Source organism: Canis lupus, chromosome 13 (genome assembly GCF_048164855.1).
Source record: "Canis lupus baileyi chromosome 13, mCanLup2.hap1, whole genome shotgun sequence".
NCBI classification, from domain to species: domain Eukaryota; kingdom Metazoa; phylum Chordata; class Mammalia; order Carnivora; family Canidae; genus Canis; species Canis lupus.
Genome location: NC_132850.1, coordinates 18646900 through 18673912, shown reverse-complemented (window position 1 = coordinate 18673912; position 27013 = coordinate 18646900). Strand labels below are relative to the sequence as shown.

General features: G+C 38.9%; 2 protein-coding genes across 2 annotated transcripts; both read right to left on the bottom strand.

Annotated features, from left to right (window-relative positions):
- Positions 1-3879: 3879 nt before the first annotated feature.
- Positions 3880-17148, bottom strand: LOC140603239 (olfactory receptor 11H6-like). The gene is made up of 2 exons (XM_072773870.1): positions 17140-17148; positions 3880-4866 (listed from the first exon to the last, which is right to left on the bottom strand). The coding sequence occupies exons 1-2, from the start codon at positions 17146-17148 to the stop codon at positions 3880-3882; spliced, it is 996 nt and encodes a 331-aa protein (XP_072629971.1).
- Positions 17149-22661: 5513 nt separating this feature from the next.
- LOC140602150 (olfactory receptor 11H1-like) lies at positions 22662-24158 on the bottom strand. Its single transcript, XM_072771550.1, has one exon. It carries the CDS (start codon positions 23941-23943, stop codon positions 22864-22866), a length of 1080 nt encoding a protein of 359 aa, XP_072627651.1. The 5' UTR covers positions 23944-24158; the 3' UTR covers positions 22662-22863.
- Between the last annotated feature and the right edge of the window lie 2855 nt (positions 24159-27013).

Here is a 27013-nt window from a genome sequence, read left to right as displayed (position 1 = left end):
AATCTTGCCCCACCTCTGTCAATCTGAGCCAATTTTAAGAATGTTTGTGAAGTTTGTGGAGTGGTTTGTTGACCTTATTCCAAACTTGGCAGTTTGAAGTCAATTTCTCACCACCTCCCCCTTTATTCTATTTGGGGATCCCTTTACTAAACGAAGCAGTAAAATCAGAGAAGTGGGCAGGTCTAAGTTACTTCCAAGGCTACCTTGATATCCTAAGTCCCCAGAGTTTCTAGATCCTTTAGCCTTCTGGTTCCTCTCTATTCACCTGGAGTCCTCTCAATATTTTTTCCCTCCAGTTTCATTGAAAAAGAATTGACATACATCACTGTTTATGTTTAGGATGTACAGCATGATGGTTTGATTTACATGTTTGGTGGAACAATTACCACAATAGGTTTAGGTAAACTATCATCTCACATAGATACAATTAAAAGAGAGAAATTTCTTCTTGAGATACCAGCTCTTACAATTTATTCTCTTAAAAGCTCTAAGTCTCTAAGGTCTGTGAGTATTTTACACTTTATTTCCCCATACCTGGACTCAATACTTAACACATAGAATATACTCAGTAAATCTTTGGGAGAAGAATATATTAAAAAATAAATAAAAGAGTGAATGAATGCTTCAAAGGAGAGAAAGAAAATGGTGAGAAAGAGAAAATACATCATAGTACAGTATCTGAATAATAGACACTGACAATTTAGTTTTAGCACCTTTGAGTGTATTTGGGATGGGGAAATAGCATACATTTTGTCACTAGTAAGCCCATGGCTTTTGGAGTTTCTATGAGAATAATATGAACAGAATTTGGTTTTCAGGGTGGGATGTGGTTTCAGGATCAACAATACATTCATTTGAGCCTAAGATCATAAAGGCAGTCTAAGGCACATTGTGTTGGGGGATGAAATTCAAAAGGCAATTGAGGAAAAATTCAGGATATATTGATAGGGAGGCCTGGAAGGATATGGAGAAAATTAAAGACACAGCCATTGAAGAAATTAAGCTTGTTAAAATACACAGATCGGGTCATTTTTCTACACACAGGGCTGATAGTTAGAACACCTGGGAAGAAAATTGTTTTAGGGTGACAACTTTGAAGGCCTGAGACTCGCCTGCCTAAATCATTCCCAAAATCTCTTTTAATGCACTCTCATCCCAGAAATAACAACTTTATTGGATTTTACACTTATATAAAGTTTTAAAAAAAATCATTTTAAGTTGCATACCACTCTAGGACATTTGCTCTTTGACTCATTACTAAGCATGTATACTGTTCGAAAATTATATATAATTAAAATAACTATTTTAGAAAATCTAAGAAAATTATATACAATTAAAATAACTATTTTAGAAAATCTAAGAAATCTAAGCAAATATGAAAACATACAGGGGTGCCTGGGTGGCTCAGAGGTTGAGTGTCTGCTTTTGGCTCTGGGTGTGATCCCAGGCCTCAGGATCGAGTCCCACATCAGGCTCCTTGCAGGGAGCCTGCTTCTCCCTCTGCCCATGTCTCTGCCTCTCTCTCTCTCTCTCTTTCTCTCTCTGTCTCTCATGAATAAATAAATAAAATCCTTTAAAAAAAAGAAAAAAACAGAAAAAAAATTTAAAAAATTATTAATGACACTACTAGTCCTTTTATGGGTCACATAAAAATCATACTTTGTTACCTTTTCTTATTTTTACCATTCCCAATTTATTTCTAATCATACTGTAGCCATTTTTTGCATGTCTTTATAAAATTTTTTAAAATTAGTTTTTATTTTATTGAAGTATAGCTGATGCACAATGTTACATTATTTTCATGTGTACAACGTAGTGATTCAACTATCTTTATCTAATGTATAGAGATACATTATGCTATGCTCACCACAGGTGTAGTTACCATCAGTTACCATACAATGCTATTGCATTACTATTGGCTGTATTCCCTATACTGCAACTTATATCCCTGTGACTTATTCATTCCATAATTGTGAACCTGTATCTCACACTTGCCTTCACCCGTTTTGCATGTCTCTGTACTGCTTTTTTCCTTTGGCTCATAGAATTACTGGATCTTTGGTATTTCTATTTTTGATTTAATTTTTTGAGGAACTATCAAAAACTATTGTTTTCCATAGTGACTATACCAATTACATCCCCACCAATGGTGCACAAAGGTTCTTTCCCCCTCATCTTTGCCAATGCTTGTTATTTCTTGTATCTTTGATGCTAACCATTCTGACAAATACAATATCTCATTGTGGTTTTGGTTTGTATTTCCCTGATGATGAGTGTGTTGAGTATCTTTTCATGTATCTTTTGGCCATCCATATGCCTTCTTTGGAAAAATATTCATGGTCTATGCCCATTTTTAATCAGATTGGTTGTGTGTGGGTATGTGTGTTTGTTGAGTTCTATGGGTTCTTTATATATTTTGGATATTAACCCCTTATTGGACATATCATTCACAAATATTTTCTCCCATTCACTACGATGCCTTTTTGCTTTGCTGTTGGTTTTCTTTGCTGTGCAAACATTTTTTATTTTGGTAGAGGCCCCATGATTTATTTTTGCTTTTGTTTTCCTTGTCTGTGGGGACCTATTTAGAAAAAATGTTGCTAAGTCTGGTGTTAAAGAAATTACTACCTGTATTTTCTTCTAGGAGTTTTATGGTTTCAGGTCTCACATTTAGGTCTTTAATCCATCTTGAGTTTATTTTTGTGTATTGTGTAAGAAAGTGATCCAGTGTCATTCCTTTGCATGTAGCTGTCCAGTTTTCCAAGAACTATTTATTGAAGAGTTGCTATGCTATTTTATTTCTTTTTTTATACTATTTCTGTCCTCAGACTTATACACAGTATCCTATCTGCATGGTTTTCATTCTAATACACATAGGGAGAAAAACCCTTTAAAATCATAAAGCACTTAAGATATCAATTATTATTGTCTCATTACTTTTTTTTCAAGTAATCTTATTTCCAGGTCTCATCTCTGTTTCAGTACATTTATCCTTTTGTATTGAGTGGTACCAGGTGGTAGTGAGATAAGTTATAAAAACCTAAAACAACCCAAAAAGTCAGTTGTTGGGAAAAAATTATTTTCACAGAATCCTATTTAAGAATCAGATTTTCTGAGAAGACATTTTTTGATGAGCTCAGTTAAGGAACATTCTGAAATTGCAGAGTCTACATATAGAGAATAATTATTCTGAATAAGAAAGGTAAAGATGTTCTGGTTGTTCTAGTGGGTGATCAGAAAAGGATAAGGAAAGAAGAGAAAGAAGCAGACCAGGTACAATATGAAGGACTGGGTATTCAGCACAGTGGCCTTCCCTTGACTCTTCCTAACGACAACCTGTAGTTAGGTTAGTAAACCCTCACAAAACTGGAATGACTGTTTTTGTATAAAATGTTGAAGGGATGAGTCTCACTTCCAGATTGATGTGATCAAAATAAGACAGGTGATAGATTCAGGAGTGGGAGGAAAGAAGCACATTTGAACATTTTTGTATGGTATGTATGTAGGGAGATAGTGGTGGGTACTTTCGACCTCTGATCACTGTGAAACTGGGATGAGAGACAAATTTACTTATATCTGCAAAAGATAGAAGCTGGCCAGTTGACCTCTGGGTTATATATGATTTTTCTGCAAAGAGTCCCATGAATGTCTCCCATTTTCCTGTTTCCATGCATGACACATGGGAATATTAATACAATAAAGCCTAGTACAAATGATTTATGCAAGTTTTTATAAGATCTTATTTGCTATTTGCTTCATTGAGATGCATGTCTAAAAATATTCTAGGGAATATGGGAGACATATTTGCCTCTTGAATTTACTTAAGATATTTACCTCCTATAGTTTTATATCACTATATGTCCTACACACATATGAATTCTAGTTCTTGAAAGGCTGTTTTTGACCAAATCTCATAATCCTAAACAATTTTCTCAGGGCCATCTTCATCTCCTTATTCCGGAGGCTGTAGATCAAGGGATTAAAAAGTGGAGTCATCACAGAATAAAATAAAGTCACAATTTTCTGAATCCCTGCTGGATTGCCTGCTGTTGGGCTCACATACATCACCATGATAGAGCCATAGAACAGAGACACAACAGCAAGATGGGAGCCACATGTGGAGAAGGCCTTATGCCGGCCTTCTGCTGAGGGGACCCTCAGCACAGCTCTGATAACCAGAGTATAGGAGCTGGTAATGAAAAGGAAGGTGGAGAAAATGAGGACTGAGTTAAAGACGGCACAGATGACCTCAGTAGCAGTAGCTGGCACACAGGACAGCTTCATAAGGGGCCCTGGATCACATAAAAAATGATCAATTGTATTAGGACCACAAAAAGGAAGTTGAGAGATAAGGTAAACTGGGAGGAGAAAACAGGAGAAGCCACACACCCAGCACCCGGCTCCTATTCTGATGCAACGCTGAACAGTCATGACAGTGGAGTAATGCAGGGGCCTGCAGATAGCAAGATACCTGTCAAAGGCCATGGCAGACAAGAAGAAGGTCTCAGTGGTGCCCATGGAGAAGAAGAAGTAGAACTGGAGGAAGCAGCCATAGAAGGAGATGGTACTGGTCTCAGATAGCAAGTTGGCTAGCATATTTGGGACAGTAGAAGTGACATACCAGATCTCCAGGAAGGAAAAATTGGCCAGCAGGATATACATGGGGGTGTGGAGATACTCATCCCACCACACTGCAGAGATAATACACAGATTTCCAGTTAGTGTCAGGACATAGATCACAAAGAAGAATGAGAAGAGGAGGATCTGAATCTCCCAGGGACAAGGGAATCCAAGAAGAATGAATTCACTCACAGAGTCAGAGTGGTTATTTTCGACTGGGTTTTTCATTTTTTTCCCCTCTTCAAACTGCAATAATAAGACATTAACCACGTTATAAATGACTCTACAGAAGTTTTCTCATTAAGATATTCTCTAAGTTTCTTTACAATTCAATGGGCAGCACCATTTTAGATTATGTAAAGATTTTCAACACTCTTTGCCCCAGTGATATTGGTAGGAACTAAGGAACTTGGGAGTGCAAATGCTTGTTACAGCTTTATCATCATGATTACCAGGCCCATCATGGGCCATTAAACCCCTGGCTTTGTTTTATGTCCTCAGCTACATAAAGTTAAGGTAGATGCTCTCTTGTCATTCAGAGGCTTTCAACCAAGTTCAGAAACATCAACTTTTAGTCAACGATTGCTTACAGCAAGGCCAGTTGTGACATTTGTGTGTCCTCTTATTTTTAAAGATCTTTCTGAAACCACACAATTTACAATATTACTTTCAGTGTTTAGTGACATAGGTGCAATTCTTCAAAGTATTCTTTATTTTTAACTTGGTTCCCTTTGGTGCTGAAGAGGAGGAAGCTTCTTGTTTTGTCATCTTGAATAACCATTTTAAATGAAATTGGTATGAATGGATGAGGTTTAGATCAAAGACTATTGGTTCTCTTTTAGCTAAGAGTTACCCTAATCAGAGTACACAGGCTTCAGTCCTCTTTTGAAATTGATCACATGCAGGGAAAGTACGTCATGATGGTACTCTCTATATTTTGCCATGTAGAGTAAAAATAACTATGGTGTTATGTCACTGAGAGCATTCTGAGATTTGAAATATATTAATTAGAGATCTGTGCATAGTCATTCTCTTTTCTCTATATATATTATCTTAGGCTTTTATGTCAGAGTTCCTCCTGGTTAACTTGACCTGTCTTTTTAATTTTTTTTCCAGAACCTAATCCTTGATATTTGTCTTTAACTACACTCTCTGTAAGTGACTTGCCTGTTAGCTCCTATTGTAAAAAACAACTCTCTGTAAGATGAAGCCAGATTTTCTCTCTCAGCTATGAAGTTTCTTCTACAGCCTGGATTTATCTACTCAATTTCTTTCTCAACATCTCCATTTGCTATCTAATGGAACATGCCCACAACTAAACTTTTTTGATTCTTCTCCCCTCAAACTGGCTGATCCTTCTTTCTCTGCCATATCAGTAAATGGCACCACCATTCATGCAGTTGCTCAGGCTATACCTTTGGCCACATCTTTGCTGCTCCTCTCAATACTCTACATCAAGTACTCTAGGCCTCATGTTCAAAATAGAATTTGAACAATTTTTAGCATTCCTATCACCTCTCACTCTTTCATGCTACCAAAATTCTCATTTTGACCACTACAGAAGCCTCTTAAATTGCCTGTTTTCATTTTTATATGCCTAGAGACTGTAACTAGATGACAGTTTTTAGGAAATCTGACCATGTCAACTACTTGCTGTCAATCTTTTAAATACACTTAAAAATGCTCAATTCCTTACCACAGCTAAGAAGGCCAGTGAGGCCTTCCTCCATGTCCTCATTTCCTACCATTATTCCCCCTACTGGTTACTCCAGCTGTGCTGGTCCTTGACTGACTGCCAGGGGTGGCCTATATCCAGCCCTGGAACATCCCTCTGTCTGTCCCTCTCTCCACCTGGCCAGTATTCACATGCGTTTATCTGTTACTTGATTCAGAATTCTGGTAAGAATCAGAAACTCACAGAGGCTTTCCCTAATTTAGCCAATCTTTGCTACTCTGTTTCCCAATCCTGCTTTAGTTTTCTTCAAGGTGCCCATCACTATCTGGCATTGGATTATATACCTCATGTGCATTTTCTGTCTCAACCACCTGAATATAAGAGGAAGACATTATTTTGCTCACCAACGTATTCCTAGAATCTAGGACACTATGTGGTATATTTTAGGTGCTTATTAAATACTTGTTGTCTCAGTCAATGAACATGCCCTAATAGTAACCAATCAGGGAAATCATTGCTTGTAGCCAGAGGAAGAAAGTTAAAAAAAAAAGACTGGAAACTCCATTTTGCTAAAAACAAAAGCAAAGCAACAAAGATTTTGTTTGTTATGGGGTTACACCATCAGTCACCATCAAGGAAACAGGAGGATATGCAGGACAGGAGCTCACTCAAGACAACCCCATTTGAATCATCTCATCTTTCTTTATGTCTCTTTCATCCATGTGGCTTTGTGACATGAGATTTCTTATTGTTGCTAAGTTATATTCTGCTCCAAGGGTGTGTGTGTTGTGTGTACACTGTTTCGTGCTGTCTTCTAATTGTCCATATCTTTATTTTTGTTAAATGGCTTATATAATTGTCCCATCTCATTTTTAAATAGGTAGGTGAACTGTTTTAGGTTATTCCCACTTGAAGAAAATGTATTTATAGTTCATAACTGACATTTTTTTCTCTATGAAGTTAGTTAATGTCCTTTAATAGAAAAATGTTCTACGCTTACTACCTGATATTTTCTTCTGCCCCATATTCAGGGTCAGGAACTCTGGTATATGTGATTTGAATAAGTAATAAGGTTTAGAATGAAGTCATCATTCCACAATTTGTTCTTGGCCCATGTGGTTTTGCAGCTCAGCTAACATCTCAACTTAAGTAAAATACTGTTATTTTTATTAAATATACTTATTAATATATTTGTAATAAAACACATATGACCTAACATTTATTCAGAACAGTTCTGATGTTGGAAGCCATGCTACCCAGGTGGTAGTATAACCAATTTCCATGAGGAGGAAGCTATTTTAAGTTATATTTTCATATGGAAAAAATACAAAAAAGAGTTAGAGGAAAGTGAAGAAGACATCACCAAAAAGATCTGAGCTGTACCTTACCTAGAGCTGTAATGTGAGGATTACAGAATCCAAGAGAGGGCAGACATCCAAATGTAGATTTCTCTCTCCTGGAGCCAGCCTCGGTCTCCTTGTTCTCTTATCTCAGTGGGAGAACGTATGTAGCCAAGCAAAACGCAGTGCTGCTCCAATCCACGTTTCTTAGCAGCTTTCTGAAAGAGGGTGAGTGTTGTTAGGTAATATTATCAAGGTAGCAATGATCTGAAGCCCACACAATGATTATATTGACCTTTTCAAGCTCGTTACATGAAGTCATAAAGGACGCTATGGTCTCTTGTGATTTGGGAATGACTGATGATACCCCTGTCTCTAAAGGAGTGTATGTAGCAAACACATTCTGAAGTGTGATTATTCTGTTCTCGACGGTCCATCTTGGAGGTGTGATGGTCCAGAGCACTCTGTGTGTGCACTCAGGCCTTACTGCTGAGCTCCAGGGCCTTGTCTACTTTTTAATAAATGTGCCAAGGTTTGCTTCTGACCCTCCTGGATTATCTGACTTTTCCCAGTGGCCTTATCTAGGAATAACAATGAGGAAGTTTTGGCTAGGTCTCAGAAAGTATTTCTTTAACCGAGGCCTAAATTGGTCCAACCTCTAGGGGAAAAGGGAAAGATGGTGAGGCCCGGATCTAAACTAAAGAATAAGTTGGTCTTAAGCCTTGGATCAGGATGTCAAATATAACCAGAAGCATCTGCATATATTTTTTATAGTAATGCAGGTGTGTTTTCCCATAAGAGATAACACTGTATTTAGGAATGAAAATGTAAGAGCAAAGGTTTCTACAAAGCCAAAGGATATAAAGATAGAGTTTAGTTATTATAAAGAATTTACAAAACCCTTCAAAGACTTGTTCCATTTGCTTCTTTCTTTCTACAATTGAATACATATACCAGCCCTAAGCCTGCTGTGGTAATGCTGGGATTTTTAGATAGTTAACAATTCTTCCATTATTACTTGACTGTGAACTGTTGCCCTACTTGTTTTGTGAATTTGTCCTTTTAGTCTCACTTCAGCCTGGGTAAAGTAAATTAAACATTTACATCAACATTATAATTGCTGCAACTAATATTGTGACTTTAAAATGTATAATGGAGGTAATGGTCTAGTCCTGTTTGATTCTACAGAGATCAGATAAAGAGCCCTTCATAAATCCCAGGTCTCATGATTTAAGCACTTGGGTAAATGACAGTGATTTTGAAGGACAGTAACTTAGAGGGTCTTAGAAGTATGAAAAATGAGTAACAGCAGAAGGAATTTGGATATTTAAATTGGAAGACAAGGGACTCTATCAGGAAAAAGGGAAGGTGATCATTTAACAGAACAATTCAGTTTGACCTATTTGTCTCCAAAGCATAGAATTAAGAATAATAGTTAAAAGTTATAGGGAGATACATTATAATTAATATGGAGTATAACTTTCTTTTCTTTCTTTTTTTTTTGAGGGTTATATATATTTATTTATTCATGAGAGACAGAGAGGGAGAAGCAGACTCCCAATGTGGGACTCGATCCAGGACCCCAGGATCACGGTCTGAGCCAAAGGTAGACCCTCAACCACTGAGCTACCCAGTTGCCCCAGAGAATAGCTTTCTAACAAACAAACCCGTTCAGTGATGGAACAAGCTACTTTAGAAGACTATTGGCTATCATGGGTTTTGTCAAATGTAGGCTAAAAAAGTGGTAGAAGTGATTTAAGCATCACAAGTAAATTTTTTTCAAACCTGAAATTCCATGATATGCATTAAGATATGTCAAAAAACAAAACAAAAACAAAAAATACCCTTACCCAGGTAACTTCAATGACATAAAAAAAGTGTAATGGGAAATACTAAGGTTAGTGAAAACTTGAGATTTTCACTAACATTAATATGAATAGTATTTTCTAAGGGCCATAAGTTGACAGTAGACAAAGGAGGAAAAGAAGAGAGTTCTGCACCACGCTGTGGTCGGTAAGATCCCAGTAAGACTACAAATAGTCCAATTCTATTAATTGAGGAAATTGGTATTTTTTTTCTGGAAAAATGTGTGTAGGACTCTCTCACTCTCTGAGCTGAAATTTGAATTGCTCTTTAGTTGGGTAGTTCTGCAAGAACTGTGTAGGGAGCTTATGGGGGGTTTTGAGGATGAACAAGGAAAAAGATATGACCATGAGGTGGCAGTAGCACGCACAACTTTTATTTGGGGATACCGCTTTGAACGATTTGCTTGCTGGGGAAATCCTTTACTTTTCATGAGAACTTTCAGAAGCTATAGGCATGTAGGCCACTACCCAGAAGGGGAGAAGGACTAAGAGCTAGCTAATCCCCAGGAGAAAGATGGGGATTAGAGAGTAATCTTACTTGAGTAGGTGTTATTAGCCTGGAGATGGGGAGAACTTTATGTCAGAAAGTTCCAAAAGGCAGCAATAACTTGGGGGTCTTTATCTATCTATGGGTAACAGAATTTATCTCATCCATGGCTAGCAGATATTGAGCACAGTTTCCTGGGATATGCAAATTAAGCAGGCTCTAGATGGTTAAAAGTCTATTTATTTGGGTTATCTATAAAATAATTAGGTATGTAAAAATTTTAGCAGCTGTGGGCTTTTGGGGCTACCAGGATCCAGCCTGCTGTGAAGAAGTAAACGACGTAGGCGCCCATAGAGAGAAGCCATCTTTGGATCATTTATATAACAGTTGTGCTTGGAAATAGATTGTAATGCCCTTTTACTTTATTTTCTGTGTTTATTCAGATTTCAGCATTCATGCTTTTTCTAATACTCCCACTGTGCCACCATAAAGTAGAGAATTACTTAAACTGGTCCACGTTAAAGGGGTTTAGTATCAAAAGATAATTTATTTTACTTTTATTATTTTGAAAGTAACACATGCTTATTTTAGAAAAAAAAGAATAACACAATGAAATATAAGTTTAAATCACTCACATTCCCATTTCTAGGACCATTACTAGTTCACATTTCTAATATACATAATTCATATTTAGACAACTTTTTCAAAATTGAAATCATTGTACATGTAGTTTGTCATTATTTTTGTTTAATATCATGAGTCTTCCCATAGCACTAAATATTCTTTGAATTAAGATTTTAGTTTTTAAGAGTGAGAGAGAGAAAGAGCATGTGGGCAGGGGGCGGGGAGCAAAGGGAGACGGAGAGAGGAGAGAGAGAATCTTAAGCAGTTCCATGCCCAGCATAGAGCCCAATGCAGGACTCTATCTCACAACCCTGAGATCATGACCTGAGCTGAAATCGGGAGTTAGACACTTAACCGACTGAGCCACCTGAAGCCCCTTGAAGCATGATTCTTGATGTGTGCATGATATTTTTATCAATGTATCTTAGCTATCCTTTTGGTTTGGAGGCACTTAAAATTTTAATTGAATTATAGTTGACACACAGTGCTGTATTGTTTCAGGTGTCTAGCATAGTGATTTGACAAGATTATATGTCACGCTGTGCTCATCACCAGCACCTGTCACCGTATAATGCTTTTGCAGTACTATTGACTATGTTTCCTATGCTGTACCTTTTATCCTCATGACTTGTTCATTCTATTGTTGGAAATCTGTATCTCCCACTCCCCTTTACCCATTTTGCCTATCTCGCACCTCTACCTGGCAATCATCAGTTTGTTCTCTGTATTTATGGATCTGTTTCTGCTTTTTGTTTGTTTATTCATTTGCTTTGATTTTAGAGTTCACATATATGTGAAATCAAATGTATTTGTATTTCTCCAGCTTATTTCACTTAGCATAATACCCCCTAGGTCCATCCATGTTGTCTCAAATGGCAAGATCTCATTCTCTTTTATGACTAATATTCCATTGTGTGTGTACATGTATACATATACACAGACATGTGTACATGTGTTCATATGTATCCATGTACATAGACATGTATATGCACACACACATGCACACCACATCTTCTTTATCCATTCATAAATGAAGGACACTTGGGTTCCTTCCATATCTTGGCTATTATGAATAATGCTTCAATAAACATAAGGGTGCATATATCTTTTTGATTCAAGTTTTTGTTTTCTTTGGCTAAATATCCAATAGTAGAACTTCTGGCTCATATGGTAATTGTATCTTTAATTTTTTGAGGGACCTCTACAGTGTTTTCCACAATGGATGCACCAATTTACATTCCCACCAACAGTGCACAAGTGTTAATTTTTCCTCATATTCTCACCAATGCTTGTCATTTCTTGTTTTTTTGATGCTAGCCAATCTAACAGGTGTAAGGTGACATCTCGTTGTGGTTTTGATTTGCATTTTCCTGATGATGAGTGATGTTGAGCATCTTTTCATGTGTCTGTTGATCATCTATATGTGTCTTCTTTGGAAAAATGTCTATTCAGGTCTTCTGCCCATTTTTAAATCAGATTGTTTGGGGGTTTTTTGGTATTGAATTATAGAAGTTCTTTATATATTTTGAGTATTAACGTCTTATGGGTTATATCATTTGCAAATATCTTCTCCCATTCAGTAGGTGGCTTTTGTTTTGTGGATGATTTTCTGTGTATAATCTTTTTATTTTGATGTAGTCCCAATAGTTTATTTTTGCTTTTGTTTCACTTGCCTAAGAAGACCTATCTCGAAAAATGTGGCTAAAGCCAACATCAAAGAAACTGCTGTCTGTATTTTCTTCTGGGATTTTTATGGTTTTAGACCTCCCATTTAGGTTTTTAACCTGCTTCGAGTTTATTTTTGTGTATGGTATATGAAAGTGTTCAGTTTCATTCTTTTCCATGTGGTCATATGGTTTTCTTGGCATCATTTATTGAGGACTCTGTCTTTTCCCTATTGTATATTCTTGCCTCATAGATTAATTGACCATATAATCGTGAATTTATTTTTGGGCTCTCTGTTTTGTTCCATTGATCTTTGTGCCTGTTTTTGTGGCAGTATGAAATTGTTTTGATTACTAACTCCTTATAGTATATTTTGAAATCTGGAATTGCAATGCCTCTACCTTTGTTCTTTTTCAAGATTGCTTTGGCTAGGGAACTTAAAATTTAATGCAAATTTTCTGGTAATCTGTTTCCTTCATTTAGAAAAAAATATTGGGAATAGATCACATGTGTGTATATATTTTTAATATGTTTGGCCATGCACTTCTCTGTTTGTTTCCAAGTACTTTCTATTATGTCATCCCATTGGGATTTGTTTTCTTCAAGTACCATTTTTAGTGTGAAAAATGAAATTGAACTAAGCACTAAGTACTAAGCACTGTCTGCAGACTGCCTTTCTGAACCTGGCTTCCAGTGATGTGATGGCATCCAGACCCCTGCTGGGAGTTCTCTCTACATGGTTGACTCTCTCTTCCATAGTCCCTAATCCTCTCTCTTTTGTCCACTTTTCCTTAGTCTTTTCTAGAGTTGCTCACAGAAGTCATCCTATTTGATCTCCCTTGGGACAAAAATATTTGTTTTCTCCTGCAGCCTCCAGGCAAGGTGATAGTAGCTCTGTAGCTGCAGCTAATGAGAAAAGATTCCAGAAACAGCAATAGGAAGTAAGCAAGTCCCAGGCTTGGCCACCAAGTGGTAGGTGGTGAGCCTTAACTTCAGATTGCACCAGGGACTTCTAAGGTCCTGGCAGCTGAGCACATAGAGGGTGGTTCTGATGCTCTGAATGGCTGCCCAGGGGGTCAGTGAGCTGTAGTGGCTGGAAGAGAGGAGAGCCAGCCTAGCTTTAGCAACTTAATTTGGTTCCAACTCAGGTCTCAGGTCTTCAGCTACTTAAGTCCCTCCAGGCTCTCTAGTTAAGCTGGAGATAATAGTTAACACTTAGCCAGAGCCATTGGAATAGAAGAACTGGGGAGAAGGCCCTATATGGCAGAACAGAGAGTTCATTGTGGGACAGATAAAGCAGTTTTAGATTTGAGCTGACCAACCCTCTTGGGAGCACCAAGGTTGGGCCCAGTTTATTCATTGACAGATTAAGCCTCTGCAGCTAGGTAAGGGCACTTAGGAACCTGGAGGGAGGTAACTGCAGGCCACTGGCATGAAAGCTAAGGAGTTCTAGGAAGTCACAGCTTGGGAAATACATTTCCTTTGTGTTTTGGATTTGGTTTCTCCCAAGGTTGAGTGCATGAAGCTCAAAATAGCCTGCCACATTCTCAGGCAGTTTTTCTCCATCTGTCTCTACAAGGGAGAGGGAATCCAAGTGGAATAGTCCTGAGTCTAGTTCTAATGCATTTAGCGGGATGCCATCTCATCTCAGGCAGTGGAATTGGAGGCCATGCAGAGCTCTGTTGTGCACCCAGCTCAACTTCAGGTTGGCAGACAGATCCAGCACTTCTAGGAAGGGTGATCCATGACTGTGGCTGGTGGTAGGAGAGAAACCAAAGACAAGGTTTGGGAAGAACCCTTATAGTTTCTGTTCCATCAGACAGCTATGCTTCAGGGTTAGATGACTAAAGCTGATGGGCAAATGGAGTCTATGGCTAGAATTTAGGTGGTGGCCATGGAAGGAAAGGGTGTTGAGGAGTTCCAGGGCATCTGGAGGGAGGAACAGACTCCAGTAATAGGGAGCATGATGCTCAAAGGAAATGTTGAGCTGCAGTTGGTCCAATCCTTCAAATGTCATAGATGCAATCTTAAGGCCTTCCAGCTGTAACCTCAGCTGTGTTGTGGGGAAGTGTACAAAGGCATCATTCAGCAGGATAGGAAGTGTGCCCTAGTGGCACTTCTGTTAGGGTCTGAACCTGGTCTTTAACATTGGAACATGATGCAAAAAGATCCATTCCTGGGGCCAAGGAAGAGAATGGAATATAGTAGGAGATGTTAGGCAACAGGGAACTGTCTATTATGCTGCAATCGGGTAGTCCATGCCCAGCTCATCCATCAGGGGCTCATAAAGGCCACTAGTAATAGAAGAGAATGAAGGAGAACACAGGTTTTTCTATCCTTGATATTGCTTTAGGAAAAGGGGAAAGAAGGAGTGTCAAATATGCCTCCCTACAGACAAAAAGCCAGTGGAGACAGAAACAAACCAGCAAGAAAAGCCTACATTGATCCTTAGCCATGTGATCTATGTGATCTCTGTGGTATAATATATTATTATCCTTATTTTACTCATGAGTCAATGGAATGTCAAAAAAATTGGGTGACTTGCTGGATGTCACAAGTAAAAGTGGCAGAGTCGAAACTACAGCCCAGGTTTCCTGCCTCCAAGTGCGGTGGTCTTTCTATTAACAGAAGTCGTCAGGTAGGACTAAGGAAACATTTCAAGTGAAATTTTACTGTTGGGTTTATGTCAAACTTCTGAAGACAGCCTCAGAAGTTCGGGTAAAATATAAAGGAAGTGGAAAACGTGAGCTGGAGAATGAAACAGAGGAAAAAACACTAGAACAAAAAATCAAGTCTTGATACTTTTGTGTTCAGAACATAGTGATGGAGGTAGGGGTCCCATTGACCCTTTCCCATTGCTTTCTTGACCGTCTCCCATGGTAAAGCCTGCAGCTCCTCATTATGAGATGAGGAACCACCATATATGCCCCTTCTAGATCCCAGAAAAGAGAGAAAGAGGCAGAAGACCAGACTGGTTCTCTGGCAGAGAGACACTTTAGCTAAGCACAGTGAAGGGCATCATCCTCCTGACAGAGTTGGGGTTTAGTCAGTAACTCATGCCTTTGGGCAAAGGAGGATTTGGTGTGAAAATATACAGACTTTTCTATCTTCCACTTGAGTTCACCATGAGGATAACGTGCCCTGGTAATCACCTACAGCTGGCTCTGGAGGCCCTGAAGCTCCCTTTCCTTGACCTCCAGATTTGTCTGTGCTTCAGAGTTCAGTGAGAAGTTCAGGAGAGGCCTGAGGAGAAAGGCCCCGGGATTCATTGTCAAGATGACTTAACCTTGCAAAACCATCAACCTCCTTGTGAATGTCACTCAACACACTTGATGCGGAGTCATTGGATTTCCATTGTCTCCTTACATTTTATATTTTATTTATTTTTACAAATGAAAGGTAACTTTATTACCAAAGGGAAATTTTTTTTCTTTAAAGATTTTATTTATTTATTCATGAGAGACACAGAGAGAGGCAGAGATACAGGCAGAGGGAGAAGCAGGCTCCATGCAGGGAGCCCGACTTGGGCCTCGATCCCAGGACCCCGGGGTCATGACCTGGGCTGAAGGCAGGCGCCAAACTGCTGAGCCACCCAGGGATCCCTCCAAAAGGAAAATTTATGCAAAAAAGTCTAGATTCCTTTTCCTCATGCACTACTCTTTGTTGTGAAGTTCCAAATATCAACTTTGAGGGCATTTACAAGGATAAATTTTTCTTAGCACCTGACCATTTACCATATAGTGGACATTTTTTCATAGAAATCATATACAGAAGAATATATTCTTAAAGTTTACAAGAAGCTTAGGACATTGTATTAACAGAAGATAACATATTTTATTGCAAAATATCATAAAAGGGCTACAATCTTGTGGCTTATAAATGTTTGATTACTTAATGTGAGTAGAAGAATGATAAAAAGCAGCAAGGCAGGCCTGGCTTTAGGATCTTTTGGTATTCAATTCCTTTTACTTTTATATCGTCTCCAATTAGCTCATACACATATGTGCCAACTGCAGAGGCCTGGATATCAACAACACAAATGAAGGAATAATATTTGTTGCCGAGGGGTTACTATGCTTCAGTGGTAGACCCTGGGTTCACGTAAGATTTATTTTCCTGCTCGAATGCTTCACATTTGTGTGCGTCTTGAGACGAGAATGTTCACATCAAACTGCTTCTGCCCCTGGGCTGAGCTGGCCGTGTCTCCCGTACAACTTGACGCCCACGGATCAGACCAGCTTTGACCTGCTCAGCAGTCATGACTTTCTGTTCTGGATAATTCAGATTCTTGTCAGAGACTCCTCTCACCATATGAGATCACCGGCCAGTCTTGAGACTGTTATGACTCTCTCTGGTGCCAAGTACCCAGTATAGAGAGTGTACGGAGTCTTTCCTGGCACCAGTGGGTTTTTAAAATGTAGTCAGCAAACTGTTTCACTGGTGGGGATATGCAGGCCTGCGAGTGCCAACACTGATCAGAGACAGAACGATCCTCATCTTTAGGGGGAATCCCTTCAGATATGCATTGAACATAGCAGATGTGGGAAGCATCCTGTCACTGGGCTCTGCTCAGTCACCACAACTGCTGTGGCCATCTTCCATGAGCCCCTCGGCAACCCCCTTGCATTTTAGGAAGGCTGTGTGTTGAGCGCACACTGCAGTCTCTGACTGTGTCAAACAGAACGCCCTGCTATACTTGATATTCCTTCTCTATTGTGGTATCCAGGAGCTGTCAGAGCCTGGACTAGATCTCAAACCAAGGAGATACAATGCCACTGGGGCAGAGATCCTAGGGATACAGCACAATTCTGGACTGTGGAGTGCGTATCCTTTGTCCTTAGGAATTTGTTTTGATGGCATTACCTGAGCCATCGCTCCAATTGTCCACAAATGACAGTTTCTCATTTGGCCAGTTAACTTGTGGCAAGCTTCAACCCAGGTGTTTCCCTTAATCTCCGCCTAGCCCCTGCCTAGCTTGAGGCTTCTGGCTTCCCCTAGCGAGGGCCAGCCTCTCTGTGTAGGGGAGATGCTCCGTTTTTGCTTTCTTCCTTACAGTTTCCACTCCTTGTTCTTCTACCTGGTACTGGGGTAGCAGTTAGGGTACTTTTGAGCAGAGGAAGTGAAGCTCAGTGGAGACAGAGCTGAAATTTCTCAGAAAGGGCTTTTTTGCATCTCCTGCAACAAGGATATAAAAGCCTTTTTTCTGTGATTCTTTCCTCCACGATGGCCTTTGCTCTCTCTCACACATGGGTGTGGCACCCTATTAAGTTATAGGTGGGAAGAGCTAGGGCACAGAGGAGAGTGCTTCGTTAACTTTGTGACTTCTCCCAAGTATGCATGATGTTTCCTTTCTTTTCCCTCTTATCAACTTTTTCTACTTCATGATTTCCTCTTTTCTAGTCCAGTTTGGGGAGTCAGTTCTCACTACTTTTGTATCATATCCTTTGAAAGTTGAAAAAAAACAAGACCCTTCTCCATTTTCTAGGAGAATTTTCTATTTTCCTTGCAATAAGAGCCACCCACAAGCTCCACCATTTCTGTCCTTCCTCTCCATTTTCCCAATATCAAGCACTTTTGTAGCAGGAAGATTGAAAAAGAGCCCATAATCTTATCAGAGGAAACTTGAACCTACAAACTGAGATTGGGGGTAGAGAGGAGAAGAAAGAAGAGAGTGATAGATTTCTATCTGAATGGTAACATCTTCTTTTCCAGAGGATATGAGCATTTAACAAACTTCTGGGAAGGAAGTCATGAAATCAGAGCCAGAATTTTTTTTTCAGAGCCAGAATTGAGTTTGGGTAATTTAGTATTCCAAAGATAGAAATGTTCCCCACTCTCTGATTCATATCATGCTTGGCTTGATTGAAACTCTTTTTGAAAATTTTTTGCCTGTTTTTAGAATACTAATTACATAAGTTTGATTATGAAGATATTAAAATGTTTTTTCATCATACTGATCATTCATTTTTCTTAAGTACCACGCATGTGAGGTGCTTTGTTGAAGTTTGGGAAACAAATTTATATTTAATTTTTCCATACACATTCATGAGTTTTGACTAAAATCTTAGGCTTTGTAATGTCTCATGTTTTTTATTTTTCCTCTTTGTTTTTGTCTTTTTTTTAATTTATTTTTTATTGGTGTTCAATTTACTAACATACAGAATAACCCCCAGTGCCCGTTACCCATTCACTCCCACCCCCCGCCCTCCTCCCCTTCTACCACCCCTAGTTCATTTCCCAGAGTTAGCAGTCTTTACGTTCTGTCTCCCTTTCTGATATTTCCCACACATTTCTTCTCCCTTCCCTTATATTCCCTTTCACTATTATTTATATTCCCCAAATGAATGAGAACATATAATGTTTGTCCTTCTCCGACTGACTTACTTCATTCAGCATAATACCCTCCAGTTCCATCCACGTTGAAGCAAATGGTGGGTATTTGTCATTTCTAATAGCTGAGTAATATTCCATTGTATACATAAACCACATCTTCTTTATCCATTCATCTTTCGTTGGACACCGAGGCTCCTTCCACAGTTTGGCTATCGTGGCCATTGCTGCTATAAAGATCGGGGTGCAGGTGTCCCGGCGTTTCATTGCATTTGTATCTTTGGGGTAAATCCCCAACAGTGCAATTGCTGGGTCGTAGGGCAGGTCTATTTTTAACTGTTTGAGGAACCTCCACACAGTTTTCCAGAGTGGCTGCACCAGTTCACATTCCCACCAACAGTGTAAGAGGGTTCCCTTTTCTCCGCATCCTCTCCAACATTTGTTGTTTCCTGCCTTGTTAATTTGCCCCATTCTCACTGGTGTGAGGTGGTATCTCATTGTGGTTTTGATTTGTATTTCCCTGATGGCAAGTGATGCAGAGCATTTTCTCATATGCATGTTGGCCATGTCTATGTCTTCCTCTGTGAGATTTCTGTTCATGTCTTTTGCCCATTTCATGATTGGATTGTTTGTTTCTTTGGTGTTTTCGTCTTTCAAGAATTTTCTAGCCACCAAATCAGTCTATCTTGCTATTTATTTGGATATAAATATTTGCTTGAATATCAACCTCCTAAAATGGCATCCTTGAGAAGAGGGTCTAGTTCTTAATTTCCATCACTGTATTTTCTTATTTTATTCCCAATACATGTGTGGCAGAGTGTGTTACATGCATACTTATTATCCACTTTTCTTATCTTCCTGCCTAATACAATCTCAGTTCTATTCTGGAGGCAAGGTACCCAGTTTGAAAAATCAAATGTTGTAGCCTCCTTTACACAGGGGTCATTGTGTAGGACACTTCTGTTCAATCAAAATTGCAGGTGTAATAGAGTGGCCTCCTTCCTGCTGTCTGCAGCTCCAGCTGCTGTCTTAGGATAACAAGGTGGCTTTGAGGATGAAAATATATACTAAAAAGGACTTACCAAAAGCCATGAGAGCTTGAGTCCTTGATGCCATCTTGGAACTGCCTTCCTCTGGACAGCCATTGAACTATCTCTAGAAGTGTATGTGTGAGGGAAAAAAAAAACCCCAAACACTTTGTATAAGTTGCTGTTACTTGGGACTCTTCTACACAGCTGAATCCAAGTCTAATATTTACAATTCTGGGTTCCTGGATAGACCTTGAGTTTCAAATAGTTATCCAAATATTTGTTACATAAATCGTATGTAATTTACTTAGTTATTGTCTTAATCATAAAGAATTTCCTATAAGTATATCTCCCCAAATGCATGCCTCCTCTACAGCATTCATTTATTAGATAAATCCAGGCTTTTGACCTGCAATGCCATGCAGTTCGTAAGGTAGCTACATAGAACATGGCCATAGTTTCTAGGAGAGAAGGTGCTGGCACAGCAAAATTCTTACTGATACCGAAGTCAGAGGAACTAGTTCCTTCACTTACGCATGTAGCCTTAAACAACATGCTTGGTTTCTTTGAATCTCATCTCTGCAAAAAGTATGAGAATGTCTACCCTAACTCTGTCACAGAATTTGTGAGGATGAATTGAGAGAGTATGTCAAAGTGTTTTGTAAATGATAAAGAACTTTCCAAGTAAAAAGTATTAGTATTAACTGACATCAATTGCGTACATATTATGTATAAGATTCTATTCTGATTAACCTCATTTATTCATCACAGCCATTCTGTAAGGAAAGCATTATCATTAGCTCTGGTTTATAGATTTAAAAAGCAAGCAAGGATTAAGAAAATACGTAAGAAAAATGCATGATTGGTATGATGAAAAAAACATTTTAGTATCTTCATAATCAAATTTATGCAATTGCTAGTCCAAAAATGGGCAAAAAAAATGGGCAAAAAAATTAAAAAAGCATTTCATTCAAGTCAAGCATGATATGAATTAGAATGAGTCCATTTCAAAAATCACAAATGCAATCTTATCTTTTGAACTGAGTAATCCATTTCTCTCCCAGAAAACTGTTCTAAGATAAAAACCCCAGAGGGAAAAATTGATACATGCATATAGTAGTCTTATATCCTGGATTTTCCAGGGGCAGTTTTAGATTAGATGATGAGTCCTAATACAGTTTGCAAAACATCATCATGACAAATCTTTATGAAGATTTAACTGAGATATGAATTTTTACAACAAAAGAATGGAAATAACTGTACTATATAACAAAAGGATTGGTGATGTATGGAAGGAGGATCTGAATCCCTGAATAATAATTCTAAGTGGTCATTATCGTGTAGTGGTGGCATTCATTTTTCTCCCAATTCCCCTTGTGGAAATTTCCTTTCCTACATCCTGCAAAAATCAGTTTCAAGCTATGTGGAAGGACAGTCCTCCTTTTAGGAAAATATTGATCTCACCACATAAAAATGTACAATCCATACATTTAGTTGAATGGAATATTAAAGTTCCCAAAAAGCAATAATTATAAAAACTTGGTATAATACAGGAACAAGTTTGATGTTATATTAAATAAAACACACATGTAAATGAAAATGTAAAGTGTATTGATTGTATCACTGTAAAGTGATTGAATTATGGATGCTTTTCTTCCTTAAAAATTTTCCTTACTGTTATTTTAATACTGTTGCAGCAACAAATAACAATTGATTGCCACTTATTTTTTTTGAACTTAAGTAATTTATTTCGAAGTAGATCATGTCCCTCCATTTTTAGAAGGAAACATTCTATTATCTAAAACCCAATTAATTGACCAATTAAAGTTTTGGTGATCCTTTGTAAAAATATTAACACCCAGAATACCGTATTTCTGAATATTTTGATTGATTGTTGTTAGAATTAGAATCTGCCCCTTAAGGAAAACAAACAACATATGTCTGAATGTCATTAGGCCAGCATAACATTATAGTCCCATAGAAATTTTGGATAATCACTTTAAGGGTTTATTTATCTGAGGTGACCAGATCACCAAAATAATACGGTCAAATAAGGAAAGAAGACTTAAACATGGCCAACAAGCACATGAGAAAATGCTCTGCATCACTGGCCATCAGGGAAATACAAATCAAAACCAAAATGAGATCCCACCTCACACCAGTGAGAATGAGGAAAATTAACAAGACAGGAAACAGCAAATGTTGGAGAGGATGTGGAGAAAGGGGGACCCTCTTGCACTGTTGGTGGGAATGTGAAATGGTGTAGCCACTCTGGAAAACTGTGTGGAGGTTCCTCAAAGAGTTAAAAATAGATCTGCCCTATGACCCAGCAATTGCACTGCTGGGGATTGACCCCAAAGATACAGATGCAGTGAAATGCCGGGACACCTGCACCCCAATGTTCACAGCAGCAATGTCCACAATAGCCACACCGTGGAAGGAGCCTCTGTGTCCATCAAAAGATGATGGATAGAGAAGCTGTGGTCTATGTATACAATGGAATATTCCTCAGCCATTAGAAATGACAAATACCCACCATTTGCTTCGACATGGATGGACCCGGAGGGTATGATGCTGAGTGAAGTCAGTCAATTGGAGAAGGACAATCATTACATGGTTTCACTCATGAATATAAAAAATAGTAAAAGGGATTATAGGGGAAAGGAGAGAAAACAAGTGGGAAAAATCAGAGAGGGCGACAGAACATGGAAGGCTCCTAACTCTGGGAAATGAACAAGGGGTGGTGGAAGGGGAGGTGGGCAGGGGGATGGGGTGACTGGGTGATGGGCACTGAGGGGGGCACTTGACGGGATGAGCACTGGGTGTTATATGTTGGCAAATCGAACTCCAATAAAAATATACATATATAAAAAAAGAACCACAAACAGAAAATTTTTTTTTCATTTATTTACAATGAAACAACTAAACAACAAAATGACATGATTTAACTGATCCCAGAACTGTTAAATTATCATGTAGAACACAAAAATTTTTATCACAGAAGAATCGTATAAACTATCCAGAAAACACCCAGATGTGTACATTCTTAGTTCATGTACACTCTGAGTGTCAAACAAGAACCCAGTACTTCCATTTAGTTATATAATCTGGCCACTTTACGATTATAGTGGCCCCATAGATGTTTAACTTCATAAACTGATAGTTAATATCACTAGACTTATATTGGAAGATTTGTATAACTGTATAATCCTGATTGCTTTCTGTGAGACTATACTGACCTGGAGCAATCACATAGTACATCTTGGGTCATGTAGCAACGCCCCAGAACTTTCCTCAGGGCTGCCTTTATCTCCTTATTCCGGAGGCTATAGATGAGCGGGTTGAAGAGTGGAGTTACCATAGCATAGAACAAAGTTGCAACTTTCTGTATACCTGCAGAATGCCCAAGTCCTGGGCTCACATACATGATCATCAGAGAGCCATAGAATAGTGATACCACAGCCAAATGAGAACCACAGGTAGAGAAGGCCTTATGTCTCCCGAGGGTTGAAGGCATGTGCAACACGGCTAACAGGACAAGTGTATAGGACCCAAGGATGAAAAGGAAGTTACCAAAGATAACTAATGAGCTTAGACTATAGCAAAGCTGTTGGATTGTTGGGGCAGATGCACATGCCAATGCAAACAGTGGCCCTGGGTCACACACAACATGGTCAATAATGTTTGGACCACAGAAGGGCATCTGAGAGATGAATGCAATGGGGATCAGGAACAACAGAAAACCACAAACCCAGCAGATAATGACCAGTTTGGTAGATAAATACCTAGTCATGATATTAGGGTAGTGCAAGGGACGGCAGATAGCAAGGTACCGATCAAAGGCCATGATGGCCAAGAGCAAACATTCAGAAGTTCCCAAAGAGAAAAAGAAATAAAATTGGATGAAACATCCAGTAAAGGAGATGGTCTTTTTTTCTGAGAGGAAATTGGCCAACATATTGGGGACTGTAGAAGAGACATACCAGATCTCTAGAAAGGAGAAATTCCCCAGGAACATGTACATGGGGCTATGGAGTCTCCCTTCACACCAAATAGCACAAACAATGGCCCCATTCCCTGTTACCGTCAAAGTATACGTTGTAGTGAAGAGTGAGAAGAGGAGGATCTGAATCTTCCACTCACAAGAGAAACCTAGGAGTATAAATTCTCTTACAGAAGCGAAGCTGGAATATGGCTCAGAGACATTCACTGGGTCAGTCATCTGCAAGGGCAAGAGACATACTGTTATCAGGACTAGTTTCAAATGTGCTCCTTTTTCAGAAAGAAGAGAAGACAATGAGCATGGCATCAGTTTTCAAAAGAATCATGGGTTAGGAAGAGAACAAGTCTACTTGTTCTTGGTTATGTGCTCTGAGTTTTGGGCAGAGTAGTAGCGGGCCTGCTTCTGAATCTCTTCTTCATTAATGCTCCCATGACAGAACTAGGGGAGTTAAACTCTCTCTCTCTCTCTAGAGGAATGTGGGGGAGGAATGGTGTGGGGGAGGGCAGAGGGAGAGGAAGAGAGAGAATCTCAAGCAGACTCCACACCCAGCACACAACCTGAGGCAGGGCTCGATCTGACAGCCCTGCGATCATGACCTAGGCTGAAATCAAGTCAGATGCTGAACTGCCCGAGGCGCCCAGGTGCCCCACGTTAAACTCATTTTGTAAAGTTTGTTATTTTTGAGCAGGGATGAGGTATGATAGTTTATGGATAGCACATAACACAAAGTTAACACTTAGTACATGTATTAGTTTCTTATTCTAAACCCATTGTAGGGCAATAGATACAGAAAAGAAGGCTTTAATTCTACTCTTATATATCAGTTAAATATATTGCTTAACATATCAGTTATGTATGAAAAATAAATGGACAATATTTTAGAGCAAGTTGGCAGTAATTTTAAGCCAATATCTCTCATTTCTATTCCTGTTGCTGTTAGCTTAAGCATCATAAAAATATGATACCATAATGTTACTTACCAGTGCTGACTTTTAATATTTCAGTGTTGCAGTGTCTTCTGTTGGAAGCAGTGACTAAGTTTCCACCTAATCTTTCACCTGTAAAAGTTTGCAAAGTAATAGCTAGGTATGGGACTTTTATTTTTTGAAGCTATTTTCCCCCATAAAATTTGGCAATGATTTTTTTATATGCTTGTTTAAATTATATATTGTTTTAAATTAAAAATTTGCAATGGGATCCCTGGGTGGCTCAGTGGTTTAGCGCCTGCCTTCAGCCCAGGGCGTGATCCTGGAGTCACAGGATCTAGTCCCACATCAGGCTCCCTGCATGGAGCCTGCTTCTCCCCCTGCCTGTGTCTCTGCCTCTCTCTATGTCTCTCATGAATAAATAAATGAAATATTTTAAAAATTAAAAAAATTGCAGCAGAAGACAGAAGTCAAATACTTTTTTTTAGTGTTATAAGTAAATGTACTTCATCCCACATTCTCATGGAAAAGGTGCCAGGGATCTGAGTTCCCTGAATATTTTTGCCATTTTGGGACAAGATGCAGGGATGTGAATTCTGAAAATTGTAAGGGCTTACATTTGGGGCACAAACACAAAATTTTCAAAAGCAATTTTACTTCCAACCTATTGTTTACCCCAGTGCTTGGAAGAGTCTTTAAGACTGATTTGGTGGAAATTGTCTTTGTGCTTCTTTTAGTAGTATGTCCTATTTTTTAAATGTCCCAAGCCAGGAGCATTAATAAGTCAGCATTAAGAAATTCTGGAATCAAAACAAAACAAAAGAAAAGAAAAAACAAAAACAAACAAACAAAAAAGAAATTCTGGAATGAAAGGCATTGACACAGAGACATTATGACCTTCTGCAGCGCTCATAGGTAAAGGTATCATCGTTTTGATGTCTACCAAATCTCCATTTCATGAACCATATATTTCTCTGCCCAGCTGGATAAAGAGTATTATTGCTTCACAATAATTAAGAATGCATCTTCTTTACCAAATGTTCTCCTGGGACTTTGCCTCTATAGCATTAGAAAAGTTCTCCTCCAAGCCAATGGATCTTTAAAAAGTTGATGGTTGCATGTTCTCTGAGGAATTAGTACAGGGTGACAACTTCATCAATGTTTTAAAAATTTGCTTGCCTGGGATATGGATTCCGAAAAGCTTCCAGAGGTCACAATTTGAGGAACAAAAATCACAATGTGTCACTCTTGATATGGAGTTCAGGAACACTTCTATTTTTAATTTTAAAATTAAATTTATAGGTAGTTAACATATACTACAATACTGGTTTCTGGAGTAGAATTCAGTGGTTCATCACTTACACACAACACTCAGTGCTCATCATAACTATTAGGTGCCCTCCTTAATACCATCACCCATCTAGCTCATTCCCTACCTACCTTCCTCCATCAACCCTCAGTTTTTTAATTTTTTTAACTTATTTAATTTTATTTATTTATTTTTGTATATATATTTTTATTGGAGTTCGATTTGCCAACATATAGCATAACACCCAGTGCTCATCCCATCAAGTGCACCCCCATCACCCAGTCACCCCCACCCCCCGCCCACCTCCCTTTCTACCACCCCTAGTTCATTTCCCAGAGTTAGGAGTCTCCCATGGTCTGTCTCCCTTTCTGATATTTCCCACTCATTTTTTCTCCTTTCCCCTTTATTCCCTGTCACTATTTTTTATATTCCCTGAATTAATGAGACCACATAATGTTTGTCCTTCTCCGACTGACTTATTTCACTCAGCATAATACCCTCCAGTTCTGTCCACGTCGAAGCAAATGGTGGGTATTTGTAGTTTCTAATGGCTGAGGAATATCCCAGTGTATACACAGACCACAGCTTCTCTATCCATCATCTGTCTGTGGACACCGAGGCTCCTTCCACAGGTTGGCTGTTGTGGACATTGCTGCTGTGAACATCGGGGTGCAGGTGTCCCAGCGTCTCTTTGGGGTAAATCCTCAGCAGTGCAATTGCTGGGTCATAGGGCAGATCTATTTTTAACTCTTTGAGGGGGACCTCCACACAATTTTCCAGAGTGGCCGCACCAGGTCACATTCAACAGTGCAGGAGGGTTCCCCTTTCTCCACATCCTCCCCAACATTTGTGGTTTCCTGTCTTGTTCATTTTCCCCATTCTCACTGGTGTGAGGTGGGATCTCATGATGGTTTTGATTTGTATTTCCCTGATGGCCAGTGATGTGGAGCATTTTCTCATGTGCTTGTTGTTCATGTCTATGTCTTCCTCGGTAAGATTTCTGTTCATGTCTTTTGCCCATTTCATGATTGGATTGTTTGTTTCTTTGCTGTTGAGTTTAATAAGTTCTTTATAGATCTTGGATACTAGCCCTTTATCTGATACATCATTTACAAATCTCTTCTCCCATCTGTAGGTTGTC

Excerpts from the sequence above, each read along its gene's own strand:
- LOC140602150 (XM_072771550.1), bottom strand. The coding sequence starts at position 23,943 with ATGCCATGCTCATTGTCTTCTCTTCTTTCTGAAAAAGGAGCACATTTG.